A 16,126-nucleotide genomic window follows, 5' to 3' on the forward strand; every position below is an offset into this window, starting at 1 on the left:
CAGCTCCGAATTCAATTTGAAAGCAAACACAGTGCAGAGGGGCCAGAACATGTGACTTGAGTAATGTGGTACACCATTCCCAAGGTATACGATCTTTAATGGAGAAGAAACTAGAAGTTATTGCTTCTCCCCAATCCTTTTTTCTACCTGTGCGGCATTCCCTCAGTACTTGTGGTAGAAATTTCTTTCTAGGCTACTAATTATGGCTCATTCAAGATGAAGAATCAGACAAAGAGGGGAAGTTTCTCACCCCTCCCACTATGGGAATTGTAGTGGGTAAAAGGTCCATTGACATTGGGTGGATTTTCTGGTTTTGGAGTGAGCTTGGCTGGAAAATTCCACCCAAAGACTCTAAACAACACAGAAGCAGTGGATGGATCAAGAGTGGTCGTGGAATGAGGTAGATATTATCATCTTTCATGTTGAAGCTAATCCCATTTCAGTGGACGATGTTGCCACTGCAGAGGTGGGAAGAGGGGCCACTGCCCAAGATGCTCTGGTTATTTTCAGAAAGCTATTAGTGAAACCAAGTGAGGACACTCCTACTGAGCTGAAGAACCAGAGGGAAGATTGAGTCAAAGGTTATGGAGGACAATGCAGGATTAATGCACCACAGTTATGGTTACAGTCATGGAAGACGTCCTTTGTGACATCGACTGGAGCAGTTGGAGAGCTGCAGCAGGATCTGAAACCTGATCAGAGGAGCTCAAAACATGAAATAACTGGCATGAAGGCATCCTGCTTTATTAATAATAAATTGCAGATACTTAAAAGGCAACTCTTCAATCATTGCAACATCTCATTGCAGGGAACAATCCACACTGTTCATTGACGTAATACCTGGGAGGTCAATTGGGGCTTTCATTCCAATCTCTCTTGCTTAAAAGAGGGAACATTTGAACAACTTGAGCCACTATCATCTTCCAGAGCGTATGAAATCATCTCACTGGGACATCAAAGTATGTTCAATGTCAACCGTGTTCAGTGGAACTGAAGCTCGAGAAGGGTGAAATTTGTTTTGGAAAATCCATCCTTTTACTGCAGCATAATAAGCAGCCAAGGAAGCAAGGGAAGTCAAATATAGATCTGCTTTGGTCTCGCCCTTTCTTTTCTTTGCAATAGTGCTATTCCCTTTTTCCCATTATTTTCTCATCTACTCGTTTTTCTCTTTCCCGATTAACAATGCAGTACTAATAGAGAATATGCCACAAAAGCAAGAGAGCACACGATCACAAAGGTTTCCTCTCACAAATCAGTTTATTACATCAGGTATTCCTTTCCCACCGGAATCAGCTCATGGGGAATTGCTAATGGCCACTCTAAGATCCACTCTCAGTCTGGAAAACCAGCCTTTCACTTCCTCCATTTTGATCTGCAGGTTCACCTGGTGCCAGCAGTTAAGGCAGGCAGCAGCCATGATTGGCAAGGCAGCAGCAGGCCCTAAGAGAGCAGGCAGCTCCTGAGAGGTCAGTGGCATTGACGTGGCCATGCAGGCAAAATGAAGGCAAGGTACTTCAAACCTGTGCCAGTTTTTCATCAAACACAGAAAAACTTTCCAATGGCCCCACAATAAACTCAGCAGCTGGGCTCTAATGCACAGCAGACTGGCCAGCTTGGGGCAACACGGTGGCACAATGGTTAGTACTGCTGCCTCACAGCACCAGGGGCCTGGGTTTGAATCCCATCTTGGGTCACTGTCTGTGTGGAGTTTGCACATTCTCCCTGTGTCTGCATGGGTTTCCTCCCTTAGTCCAAAGATGTGCATGTTAGGTTGATTGGCTGTGTTAAATTGACAGCGGATTAGCAGGATAAATGTGTGGGTTACGGGAATAGGGGCTAGCTGGGATTGTAGTTGGTGCAGATTCGATGGGCCATATAGCCTCCTTCTACACTGGAGGGATTCTATAATTGATTCTAAGATCACCAGAATCAACCAAACCCTTGCCCTCCCCCAGTCTGTTAAACTCCTGATGGAGTTGAATAGGTCACTAGTTGGGTTTCCTGTTCCTTCCCCCCAAACCGGGACTTTGAATTTGGGACTGTCCCAGATTTGAGATCCTGAGACGATCTCTGGAACCACGGTTATGAAATTGCACCCACATCATGTCACAATCCCACTGGCATTTGGAAATCTCTCCCAGGCTACCAAAGGAAAACTTCCAAACTTCTCAATCTGATATTTCTAAAGTGAAACCTTGGACATGATGCAATTGGGAGAGAGATCAGGCTACTGTAGTGAGAGTGAAAAACCTTACATTAGTGCATGATGGATTCATTATATATGGCATAAAGGCGGCAATATGAGTACTTGTTGAAAAAACTAAATTAATTTCATAATATTTACACAGAATACCCCAATTACATACCTTGTATGAAAATGTGTCGGAAACTCCCCCAACGTCCATCACGGTAGACATTCATCACTAAGTCATTGTGGAGAATATCTTTCATGTCCTTTCCACAAACATCCAGAGATGGAACAGGCGAGGAAGAGATTAAATTTGTTACAAATATACACCTGAGGACAGATAATTTAAAAAAAAACATGGTTGCAGGTTCAAGCCAACATATTGCAAAACTTAACAGCACAGGTAAATAGCACAATAACTTAAATAACTGAAAAATATTTCAAACATTTGTTCCTCTGCTGTTTACAGAGTGTCTCGGCAAGTTCCTTATTTATCAGAGACATCAGGTGAGGTGTTAAATGGCCAAACAAAAAGAAAAATGGCGATTGAGAATCAAGTGCAGTCAAGGGTTGTGGGCACAGCATTTATTGCCCTCGAGAAGGTGGTGATGAGCTGCCTTTTTGAACCACTGCAGTCGACGTGGTTTTGGTGCATCTACAGTGTTATTAGGGAGAGTTCCAGGATTTTGACCCAGCGGCAGTGAAGGAACAGCAATATATTTCCAAGTCAGGGTGGTGAGTGGCTTGGAGAGAACTTATATGTGAGCACCATCATCTAGATCTGCTGCCTTATCTTTAGGTGGTGATCATGGGTTTGGAAGCTGCTGTCTAAAGAGTCTTGGTGAGTGTCTGCAGTGCATCTTATAATTGGTACACAATGCTGCTGCTGTGCATCTGTGGTAGAGGGAGTGAATGTTTGTGGATGTGGTGCCAATCTCCAGATATGTGCCTTGTAGATGGTGGACGGGCTTTGGGGTATCATGTGGTGAGTTACTCGCCATAGGATTCCTAATCTCTGATCTGCTCTTGTAAATACTATGACTACATGGCTTGTCCAGTTCAGTTTCTGGTCACAGAAACCCCTGGGATGTTGATCATGGATGATTCAGTGATGGCAATGTCACTGAATGTCAAGGGAAAATGGTTAGGTTCATTCTTACTGGAGCTGGTTCTTTGCACGGCACTGATGTGGTGTGAATGTTATTTTCCACTTGTCAGTCCACGCCTGGATATTGTCCGGGTCTTGTTACATTTGGACATGGACTGCTTTGGTGTCTGAGGAATTATGAATAGTGCTGAGCACTGTACAGTGAACATCCCCCACTTCTGACCTTATGATGAAGAAAGTAGCTGAAGATGGATGGGCCTAGGACACTGAAGAACTCCTGCAGTGATGCCCTGGGGATGAGGTAGTGCCCAAAGATCATGATTATCTTCCTTTGTACTAGGCATGACTCCAACTAGCAGAGAAGATTTCCCCTGATTCTCATTGACTCCAGTTTCACTAGAGCTCCTTGATGCCATACTCAGTCAAATGATATCAACGGCTGTTATTCTTGCCTCTGGAATTCAGCTCTTTTGTCCATATTTGAACGAAGGCTGCATCGAGGTCAGGGGCTGAGTGGCACTGCTGGAACCCAAACTGAGCATCAGTGAGCAGGTTATTGTGAAGCAAGTGCCACTTGATAGCACTGTTGAAGAACTGTCCATCATTTTATTGATGATGGAGAGTAGATTGGGCGGCAAATGGCCGGGTTGGATGTGTTCCGCATTGTGTGTACGAGACATATTCTGCCTTAATTTTCCACATCAAACAGGAACAGCTAGTATGAAACTTCTGCCTTTAAAAGTGTACACAGCCTGTCTGTGAGTAATGAACCCATGCCTGCTACCTTTATCTTACATTACAGTCTACAGTTACCTGGTTCACCCAACTTTCCCTTCATGGAGCACAAAATGCACCATTGGCACAATTCACATATTACTGAAGGGGTGTGTCTGCTAACTTAGTTACTGATATCTAACTAAATAAATAACTAAGATTTACTCCTTGCGCTAACTTTTTGGAACATTTACCCCCCCCAAAAAATTATTTATTTCTCCCTTTCCATGGCTGTGCTTTTATCACTTGCTGCATTATAGTGAGTTTGCTTCCCATCAGCCAATGGTAATACTTCCTTGCTGCACATATCTGCTGATCTATCTGCTTCTAACAATAGCAGCTGTATTAATCCTGCTCTCACTCTCTCCCTATCTGTATTCTCAAGCCAGAATCCCCACGCCCTCCACAAGGACATTGGCACCTTTCAGCACAATAGAATAGACTTACCTTGTTTTAACTAATTTAATAGTCTTACTGCCACAGAGAGATAGCAAATAACAACTAATAGTACCCACCATCTATTTTCCAAATTTAAGTCGATGTCTTAAGCAAGTGCCAGATTCCATCTCATTAGCTGCTGAGGGAAGAGCCCTACATAATATTGACTCAAACCAGCCAATAGCTAAGTCACCCAACAAGCATGTTTATACAGACCCTGAATATTAGTACATAACCTGGTTACTCTGAGCAAAGCTAGACTCCACAACTCTGGCCCTTCACACATCTTTTGCAGTTTTAATAAAATCTTGATTTTAATTTGCAGAAGTTGAATGCTGCACAGATGCTGCCGGGCTGACAGAGAATTTCCAACACATTCTGTTTTGAAGTTGCTTCCAAGATCAGGTTCAAAGCCATCAAGGAGAACAGGGGCAAAAGTACATTTCTCAGAATGTGTAGATTCAATCAATGTGAAAAGTGGCCATTCAGCCTATTCCACCTGTACTGGCTCTTAACAAAACCTGTCCAGTATAGTGTTACACCCAGTTTCCCCCCATCCCTGATAATGAGTCCTGTGCAAATGTGCACTCAACTGTCCTTTAAAAGGTTCCTACGGAATCTGCTTCCACTGTACCTTTGGGATTGCTTGCTCCAGATAAAAACCTGTATTGGATTTCAGCTTGGTTAGCTTCTAGTGAAGCAAGCACTTTTTTAATGAAAAAAAAATTATGCTCAATTGGCAGAAAATTAAATGTAAAAACCCAAAGGATCTTGTTAAAAATGATGTTAATAAATGCTTTTAATAAAGACAGACATTCAGGCAAGGGGCACCAATAAAGCAAACTATTTTTTTTTTATGCTGCACTCCTCAATGTCTCAGAAGCATTTATTAATTATTCATGGAGAAAAATCGCACCGTATTCTATGCCCACGAGGTTCCAGACGAAGACAGTTCACCATTCCAACAATTCCTGAATTGCCACAGTCAGTGACAGTGAGCCAGATCGGATCCTCTGAAGGCTCTTCTAAGATATTCTGCAAGAAGAAAATAAATGTTTTCTATAAATTAGTGTTCCCCATAGCAGTTGAATCATTCAACTCAGGACTATTTATGTCAAATTGTTAAATAGAATCAAACCACCCAAATTAACAACAACTTGCTTTGAAAATTATCCCACCAGCAGTGACAAAAACGGATGTGGAACCAACATAGGGGGAGTGAGGAGGTAGGCTCACTTGGATTTTAATGGAGTGTGGCCTGGTGAAATTGAGGGCTTAGAATCACAGAATCTACAGTGCAGGAGGTCATTCGGCCCGTCGAGTCTACACAACCACAATCCCACCCAGGCCCTATCCCCATAACCCCATGCATATACCCTAGCTAATCCCTCTGACACTAAGGGGCAATTTAGCATGGCCAACCACCCAACCCATACATCTTTGGACTGCTGCAGGGAACTGGAGCAAACCCATCAAAATATGGGACCAAATCATAGAATTCCTACAGTGCAGAAGGGGGCTATTTGCCCCACCAAGTCTGCACTGACTCTCTGATACAGTACGTTATCCAAAAAGTGGCCATAAAAATGGTGCCAATTGTGAGAAAAACCCAGGGTTATTCATTACAAAACAATGATGGGGAAAGTAAAAATATAGACAGTCTAAAACAAACTTTTGGCATTATCTAGGTGTTTGCATGTCATGAACGAGTCCAACATCCACAGACTGAATTTTGATGAAACCCATCATAAAACAAGTTTCCATTAAAAGTAACTTTGATGGCTTGGTGACATTCTCCAGTGAGTTGCTGGTCTATAAACACTAGAAAGATTTGGTCTCAGGTTGGGGAACGGACCATCTGGCTTGTATTGCCATCCTGCGTCACTCAATATCAGTGCCCTGGAAGCACTGAGTGCCTTCATAACAAAGAGAGATGCAAAGGCAGATGCAAACAGTCAGTACAACTGATGCGCAGGTCATAACTGAGGCAATAAAGGGAGAAACTCCAAATCTTCTTCAAAGCTCCTGTTGACCATAACTAACTGCCCTGACAATGGTTTGGCTGCAAGAAATTGGAGGATGAGATACTTCACTTACTTTCAGAGGCTCGATCCAGCTGAAATCTGATGGATGGGCTGACAGGAAAATTGGGTTCTTGGGTTCAGCTTTTTTGCGACCCAGAAGCATAACAGAGCCATAGAAAGATTTCTTCATGCTAATCAGGTCCAGCGAGGCCTGGCTGAATACCTCTGCCCACTCGCTCTGTTTGACAAAAAAAAGACAAAGACAATCAGCTTGTAAAATTATAAGATTTGCCAGAACTGGAAGCCCCATTGTATACATTATCTGTAGCGTCTCACTTTCAGTAAGATGACCAAGTAGTGAAGTAGTGGCCTCAGTAATTCCTATTTGATTACCAGTTGTATTAGTGACTTGGGCTCAACTTACAAGCCACTCAGTACACCCACCCTACACGTCCAGGTTCTGCTTGCTGCTGTTTGTGCTCAGAATGTGATCACTCCCACAATCCGGTTTCTCACAATTTCCCACAAAACGAATGCGGAACTGTAGCAGGCGATGGCTTAGTGGTGGTATCGCTAGATTAATCCAGAAACTCAGCTCATGCTCTGGGGACCTGGGTGCCAATCCCATCACAGCAGACAGTGGAATTTGAATTCCATTAAAAAAAAATCTGGAATCAAGAATCTACTGATGACTATGAAACCATTGTCGATTGTCGGAAAAACCCCACCTGGTTCAATAATGTCCTTTAGGGAAGGAAATCTGCCGTTCTTATCTGGTCTGGCCTATATATGTGAAGTAAGTGGTCTCACAACACCAGGTTAAAGTCCAACAGGTTTATTTGCAGCAAACACCACTAGCTTTCAAAACTGGCTGTTGACGAAGGAACAGCCTGGTGTTGTGAGACTTCTTACTGTGTTTACCCCAGTCCAACGCCAGCATCTCCACATCATGATTACATATATGAATCCAGGGTCACAGTAATGTGGTTGACTCTCAACTGCCCTCTCAATAAGTAGGGATGGGCAATAAATGCTGACCAGCCAGCGATGCCCATGTCCCACAAATGAATTAAAAAAAAAACACTAATGGAGACAGAGTTGATCTGTACCACTCCACAAGTGTGAGCCAGCAAAGCCAAAACCAGTACAGAGACATGAGGTAGTGGTGATGGTGATTTCCACTGGATCAGTCACTCTTTTGACAACATTCTGGACACAACAAGAAGGTTAACTCTGGTCACTATTTAACAACATAGTTTTAGAATTTTTTTTTAAATTTGCAAAAGAAATGCCCTTTATTGCAACCCCAAACAGCTTCTCTTTCTCGTTTTATATTCAACACAAGATGGAAAACAGTGTGGCAACACAGAAAAGGTCTTTCACTCAGCTCAATATCAGTAAATCTGGGAGCACACAATCAGGGCATTTTGTAACTGAAAATAAATGCATAATTGAAGAAAAGAGGAAAGGTCCAAATTACCATACAGACAATCAGAATATCACGATCTCTAAGAAGTTCTGTCAAAAACACACAACTGTTTGGAGTGAACACCCTCAGGAGGTATTTGATTTTGTGTGCTTTTCTTTTCAAAAATACCCTGTGCCGTTCCTTCAGCCAAGCCAGAAGATGCAGAACAGATTCCCACAAACATTACCCATAAGTTCAAGCCAATGATTCTTTTCTCAAAGTACTCAATCACAAATAACCATTTATACACAAGCATATTTTCATATTCAGAAAGTCTGCAGCCTGACACATCAATATTAACAAGGTTAAATTCGTTCATGTTGATGTTTTGCTTTCTCTATTTCTTCAGATACAACCATCTTGAGAAAATGTCGGAAGAATCAACATAGGAGTATGTTGATCTGTTGCATTTGATAAGCTTAGAAAAGATGAATACAGTTAAATATTTCAAACATATTTTACCTGTGTTAGAAGCCCCTGTAATTGCTTGGGGTCTTTTCCTGTAAGGAACGCAATCGTCTCGCCAAGGATTTCTCCTTTGAGAAGGGTGTGCAGCAACATAAATCCGCCACCCTTCACTGTCGTAGCCATATTGGAGACAACTGCCTGAGGGTCCTCAAAAAGGAATGTGGAACTGTTGCAGACAACTAACTGAGCATTGGCAAGGCTGGAGGTGGCAGGACTCATGGGATTCCACTGTTCAATGGAAACCCCCATCGCCTGAAGCTGACTCTGGTTGGGTGACAGGGAATCAGGGTTCAGATCAGTGGCGATGTAATCAAGGTCGATTACTGGCTGGTTGTTCAGTAAAGGAACAAGGCGAGAATATAAATTTCCATTGCCTGCTGAGACCTAAAACGAGGGCCAAACAAAACAAAAAAAATTGTTAAAAACATTAACACACGAACAGACAAAAAAAAATGTGAAGAAAGGAAAAGAGCAATTGATCCATCTGGACTGCTTCAAATGGTGATGTTTTATGCATGACGATATGTACTTGCTATCTCACCTAGAATCATGCCACCTCTGCAAAATCCAAGGTGAACCAATTTGGTGGAAAAATTCTGGAGAATCTTTCAATCCTTTTATTCCGAGAAACTGATTCCAATTTATAAAAGCTTTGCCAATTTAACTAGCAAAATTGAATGAATGAAGTATTTTTGTGCTTCAGTGTACACGGTTCAGAAAATAATCAGCTAGAAAAAGGAATCTGCTGGCAGTCAGAATGTTTACAACATCATAGTTTACGTAAAGGCCTATTCCAGGTGGATTATTTTATCACCAGCAATACCCAGTCTGAAAGATGATGCTCTAATCTCTGATTTTGAGAGCACCACCAGAAATGACAAGGGAAAATTTCATTCTGTACCTTAAAAGGAAAATATGGTTTTTAAGAGGTTTGAAAATTAAAGTTTTCACATATTAATTTTCCAAGAATATAAAACTTCAGAAAGGCAATAGCTAATTGTTGAAGAATTTAAAAAAAAGGTGATTAATTATATAAAACAACTGAATTATATAAAGTTTTATTCAATAATACCTCTGTACAGCTGAGAGATACCTTTTATTGAAGCTTTTCTTCTTGCATGCCTCAGAACGATCCGTAAGATGTTTATTTATCAATGTCACAAGTAGGTTTACACTAACACTGCAATTAAGTTACTGCAAAAATCCCCTAGTCACTACACTCCGGCACCTGAAGGAGAATTTAGCGTGGTCAATGCACTAACCAGCATGCTTTTTGGATTGTGGGAGGAAACCAGAGCACCTGGAGTAAACCCACACAGACACGGGGAGAATGTACAGTCTCTGAACAGGCAGTGACCCAAGCCAGGAATTGAACTGGGTCCCTGCGCTGTGAGGCAGCAGTGCTAACCACTGTGCCACCCACAAAATATAAACTCTTTCATCGGAATCAATGGGCTCTCTATGTATTCCAACTATGAAAATTCTAGATAATAATTATAAGTAAATTTAAATATTCTGTTTTTTAAATTTTCTTGCAGGGTGGGATCAAACTCCCTCTCTTGATAGAGCCCAAGGATTTCATGGTAAAAATGACACGGCAGGGACCCTGTTGTGCTAAGCCTCTCTCAATTCTGCGAGATTCCAGTCTGCATGGGTAGGGAAGGAGGGAAACTCAGGTCAGGGTAATGAGGCAGCCCAACCTTACCCTCTTTGTTATTTATTCCACTTAACCTTGATCTTGCATTCCCTTTGTAACTAATTTGTGTTTGGAATAGGGCAGATGGGTCACCAAAATCACCCCATAAAATGTAGGGAGAACAGTCTTTCATCAAAATCAGATGACTGTGTTAAGAAGCTTCACCATTGGGATTAAGTAACACATCACATCTTACATTGTGCAATCTAATAGATCATAGGCCTATCTGGTGTCCAGACACTACATTGTGCAAATAAGTAGGTATAGGTGCAGATTCAATTTCATTGGAAAATCTAATGATTATAATTATAATTATATTTGATTAAGTAGTGTGGATTTAAAGCAAATAATAGCAAACACATTCACACATGCCAGTTCAGGACAGCTACAGTAAATAGATCACTTACAAATCTTCAACACTCACCTTGTCAATTTCTCAAAGACATTGCACACAAAAATGATAACTCTACCTATCACTTCCAACCAATTGATCAATTCGATTTATCGCTCATTCTCATTGGTTGCTGTTGTAATTTGGGTTTATTTAGGGGGTTGAGGCAGTGATGGAAAGCAGGTAGGCCTACTTAGCATATTCAAATCAGGATCTGCGCTATTAGAATCCTAATGGGATTTTAACAGGGCAGGTCAGTAAAATCTCAGGATTGGCAGCGGACACGGAATGTCTGAGCCCATTTTGCAGCATCCATTCCAATGAATTCAGCTTATGACACTCATCCATCCCTCCCCACCACTGCACCCTTCCAGAATGTTCCGGGACGGCTGCTTTGGGACGCAGGTCATGTGGATGAACACACCACTACAACAGCTCAACTGCACGGGTGCATTGTGTAATCATGGTGGCACAGTGGGTTAGCATTGCTGCCTCACATCTCCAGGGACCTGGGTTCAGTTCTGGCTTTGGGTCTGTGTGGAGTTTGTACGTTTTCCCCATGTCTGCAATGAATTGCCTTTGGGTGCTCCGGTTTCCTCACACAGTCCAAAGACGTGCGGGTTAGGTGGACTGATCATGCTAAATTGCCCTAGGGTCCCAAGACGTGTAGGTTGGGGGGATTAGCCATGGTAAAATTGCACCTGTGTCTCCCAAAATATGCAGGTTAGGTGGATTAGCCATGGTAAATCTGTATGATTACAGGGATAGGGCAGGGGAGAGGGCTTGGGTAAGACACTCTGTTAGAGAGTTGGTGCAACTCAATAGGCCGAACAGCCTCCTTCTGCACTGTAGGAAGTTTAAAAATAGCAATCATACACTACTGAAGGAAGCATTCAAGCATCCAGCTAGATTTAAACACACTCCACAAAAGCTCAGCAAAGCCCATGATGTCATTGTGGTGTGCTGCACTGGCTGATGACCGTGGCAAGCCAGGACAACACTGTCAGAAAGACCAGTGATCAGCACTTCCTACAAATTCCTCTCTCCATACTGAGCCCCTCTGCAGCTACAGTCATCACCCCATTCAACCCTACACTCAAGCACAGTCCATTTTGATCTCAATGCCCGACTGACGTGCCCACTCAGTAGCTACTATGAAAATATTGAAGTGAAGAGTGTGATAAAGATGTCAATCAAGTGGCCTACAGAAGTTAAAATACATCGAGGCAGAGGTCTAGGCCTGCCACATGATACACCCCCTGAAACCTGTGTGGAATTATAATCAAATTCTCCTACTTGCTATCGGCAATGCAAACCCTTTCAAAAGCACCAAATAAAATTTTGAGCTTAAATAAAAATGTAGACGTGTGTGGGGATAATCAAATCACTGAATTTGTTCAGACTTCAGACACAATCATCTTTACTAAAAAGGGGGAGCGGCACAGTGGTTAGCACTGGGTTTGATTCCCGGCTTAGATCACTGTCTGTGTGGAGTCTGCATGTTCTCCCCCTTTCTGTGTGAGTTTCCTCCGGGTGCTCCGGTTTCCTCTCTATATCCGAAAGACATGCTGGTTAGGTGCATTGGCCATGCTAAATTCTCCCTCAGCGTACCCGAACAGGCGCCGGAGTGTGGCAACTAGGGGATTTTCTCAGTTACTTCATTGCAGTGTTAATGTCAGCCTACTTGTGACTAATAAATAAACTTCAACTTTACTTTAAAGTATCAAATTCATTTTGATTGGTTCAGAAGCAAACGGCTGCTAACCCATTAAGATCTTAAGAATCATTACAGCGCTTTAGCATGAATATTGCCAGGAACTCCAGTCATTATCCACAGGAAGCTTTGGGTGGGCTGTAAAAGGGGTGGGAGCAAAAAGCTACTGAAAAAAAGGTAAACAGATGAAATAACAAACTGTCAGCTTAGCACCCAAGCTCCTCTACTGTGAAGTAATAATTGTACAGCTGCCAAAGTTGCCCAAGTCTTACTAACATGATCAAAACCTCAAATCTGTCAGAGCTGCCATGTGATTGGACAGAACCATTATCTCAAGGGGAGGATTGCTGCTTGCTCACCAGAAAAACAGATAAATCTTTCCAACATCTCAAATTCACCATGGAGACCAAGAACATCCCCACACTCACCTTCTCAATCACATGATTTCCTCCATTCCCTCTCCCCCAATGCTAGGCTTGGATTAAAATGGGAAGCAGCTCGGAGATTTCTGTTCAGATATCATGAATGAGGTCATCCCACTGCCCCCTCCAACCAACTTTTTCTCCACTGATGCCATGGGTACAAACCTTATGAACTCATTTGTGACATCTGACAGTGGTAAATGCATTTCTGAATACGAAGTAGATACTAGAACATAGAACAATACAGCACAGGAACAGACCCTTCAGCCCATGATGTGCTGGACATGACACCAAATTAAACTAATACCTTCTGATTGCCCTTGATTCATATCCCTCTATTCCTTGCATACTCATATGCTTATTTAAAAGCCCCTATTGTATCTGCTTGCATCACCACCCCTGACAACACGTTCCAGACACATACCACTCTGCAAAACAAAAAAAACTCGTCCCTCACATCTCCTTTGAATTTTCCCCTTCTCACTTTCAGAGAATGCCCCCAAGTATTAGACATTTCAACTCTGGGGTAAAGATTCTGACTGTCAACCTCATCTACGCCTCTCATAATTTTATGACTTCTATCAGGTCTCCCCTCAGCCTCCTCTCCAGAGGAATCAACCCTAATTTGTCCAGTCTCTCCTTATAGCTCATATCCTCTAATCCAGGCAGCATCCTGGTACACCTCTTCTACACCCTCCCCAAAGTCACCACATTCTTCCTGTAATGTGGCGATCAGAATTGAACATAATACTGCAGCCCAATCTAAGTTTTATAAAGGCTGCAACATGACATCTTGTGAGATAATGTGCACATCCTCACCTTTGTCCACCAAATCACCTTATCAAAAGAATCCCAGCACACTGATCAAATATGACCTCTCCCATCTGAATCCAATTCTTTTCCCTGCCTTTATTTGAAACTTGGGTCATAATACATCAGGGGTGTTTTGTTCAAAATACTTTACCAGGCAAAAGGAAATCATGCCTTTACCTCAATAACCTTAATCTTCTTGCCCGGGATGTTTTCTAGGGAGATATCAAGACAGGTTTTCAATGCTGAGCTATCCAGCAATCCATTCAGTAATGCATCTTCATGTAGACAACCTTTCTCAGTCTCCACGGTCTGCTGCAGCTCTGACCAGAGGTTCCCATTCAGGTCTAGACCACACAGTATGTTGAGCAAGTGCAGGAGTCCTTTCTCTGAGCCAGTGGGCCCAGCTGAGGCGGATACACCAGTCGGTAGGCCAGAGAAAGAAAGTTTCAGGCCATGATTGGACAACTTGTCCTGCAGCTTCTGCACAAAACCTGGAAAAGACAATGTTTAAAAATCAGAGACGGCTGTGAGAAAGCTTCTGTTTTAAAGTCAGCTGCATTTATCAGATGGAATTGGAGGTAGCAAAAGGTGTTCACATAAAAACATAGAAGCTAGAAGCAGGATTTGGTCATTTGGCACTTTGAGCCTGCTCCACCATTCATTTTGATCTTGGCAGATCATCAAATTCAATATCCTCATCCGATCCGACCCCACCCAATATCCTCAATCCCTCAAGAGCTAGATTTAGTTTTGTCTTGAAATCAGACCATGTTTTGGCCTCAACTACTTTCTGTGATAGTGAATTCCACACATGACCACCCTCTAGGTGAAGAAATTTCTCCTCACTGGTTTGTGCTCCAAAACATTGCAGACTGCACAATAATGACAATTCCAAGTTTATTATTAGTGTGACAAATTGCCACACTCCAACGCCTGTTTGGGTACACTGAGGGAGAATTTAGCATGGCCAGTGTACCTAAGCAGCACGTCTTTCAGACTGAGGGATAGAACCGGAACACCTGGAGGAAACCCACATGGACATAGGGAGAATGTGCAAACTCTACACAGCAACCCAAGCCGGGGATCAAATCAGGGTCCCTGGCTCTAAGCGGCTGCAATGCTAACCACTGTGCCACCATGCTGGCACACAGTCAGTTCATCATTTTAAAGTTCATCAGCCCCCCAGAAAGGAAAACAGTCAGCTTTGGTTAGTTCCCATCTCATCTCAGTCACTCAGTAGCAGCATCAGAGACCTGGAAATACAATTCTTGTACTGCAAACCTGATGGAATATTAACACAAGGGGTGGAAGGGTTAAATAAGATGCAGAAGTGAGACTGGAGTCAGAGTTATACAGCACAGAAACAGGCCCTTCAGCCCAACTCGTCCATGCCAACTAGGTTTCCTAAACTGAATTAGTCCCATAATCTGCACAGTTATGACTGAAGTTTGATTCCTGTAGTGGTATTGCTGATGAAACACTACTCCCAAATAAATATTTGTTTTTTTTAAACCAGAGGTGTTAAGTCTCAGAATAACTGCTCACCTTTGCACTGCGCTAGACAGGAGCGAAGTTTCTCACTACCCATCAGACAGTCATTCTCAACATAAGGGGTGAAGTGGAACTCTTGCAGAATGGGTTGGGTCTGTTGCTGCTGTCGACGGGGAGCCACTGTCGCATGTAACCCACTGATCTGGACTCCACCCGCCATAATGTTGTCAAGGCAACGATTCACAACGACATCCACAGCTAAAGAGAGATAAGCGGAGAGGAAAATCACAACAAATCAAGCACGTTTCCAAACAAGAACCCTCACAGTTCCATTACTGATCGGTTAAAAATAAAGCTCAAAGCAGATTTTACTACACAGATGTGGCATTCCGCAGAATCATTTCTTTAAGCCACAAGCTATTGTTGAAATTGTCAGGAGGTTTCTGCTGCACTGTATGAATACGCTGATGTGTATTAATGTAGTAGAAATTACCTTAGTTGGAGCTTAGCAATGTCTTACAAATTTTACCAAAAGTGTGATGTAACTTTTGTGGCACAAAGTTGAAACCTTGAGGAAGTACACTGATTACATTACTGGTCTGGGACAGGTACGCAAGATCAGCGCATTGTCAAATCTTCATAAATAAAAGCAAAGCCAGCTTCTGAGGATTTGCACGTAAGAGCAAAACTCTGTGCTTTCAAGCAAGAACAGGGAATACCGGAAAAACTCAGCAGGTCCGGCAGCATCAGTAAAGAGCAAAAGCAGAGAGTTAACATTTCAGGTCAGTCATCAGAACTGAAGGGAGGGAGAATGTGTTAGGTGTTAAAGTGTAACTGAGAGAGATTGCAACAAAATGTAGCAACTTTTAAGAACAAGAGACAGAAGATCTGCTGGGGGAGAGGGGTGTGTGTTTGCATGAAGGGAATACCTGTATAGGATACTTATTAAAAAGTGTTTTTAGGATGGAGGAGAGAGGTCACAAATCTAAAGCTGCCTAATTCAATGTGGAGTCCAGAGGGCTGCAACATGATTAATGGGAGGTGAGATGCTGCTCCTCCTCCGGCTTTGGGCACTTTGCATCTATTCCATACACGTATTGCCTCAGTGCAAACACACACACACTCCCTCCC

At 42.6% G+C, this 16,126-nt stretch overlaps 1 protein-coding gene across 1 annotated transcript in view; it reads right to left on the reverse strand.

The window, feature by feature from the left end:
- fasn (fatty acid synthase) overlaps positions 1–16,126 on the reverse strand; it is a 96,643-nt gene that overhangs the window by 32,378 nt on the left and 48,139 nt on the right. Inside the window, exons 21-26 of the mRNA XM_080208850.1 lie at positions 15,050–15,253; positions 13,682–13,995; positions 8,463–8,852; positions 6,606–6,770; positions 5,425–5,543; positions 2,367–2,518 (exon numbers count right to left, since the gene is read on the reverse strand). Of these exons, the coding sequence (XP_080064976.1) occupies positions 2,367–2,518; positions 5,425–5,543; positions 6,606–6,770; positions 8,463–8,852; positions 13,682–13,995; positions 15,050–15,253 (1,344 nt within the window). The remainder of the gene's footprint in view (positions 1–2,366; positions 2,519–5,424; positions 5,544–6,605; positions 6,771–8,462; positions 8,853–13,681; positions 13,996–15,049; positions 15,254–16,126) is intronic.

Source organism: Carcharhinus amblyrhynchos, chromosome 21 (assembly GCF_965287045.1).
Source record: "Carcharhinus amblyrhynchos chromosome 21, sCarAmb.v2.hapA, whole genome shotgun sequence".
Taxonomy (NCBI): Eukaryota; Metazoa; Chordata; class Chondrichthyes; order Carcharhiniformes; family Carcharhinidae; genus Carcharhinus; species Carcharhinus amblyrhynchos.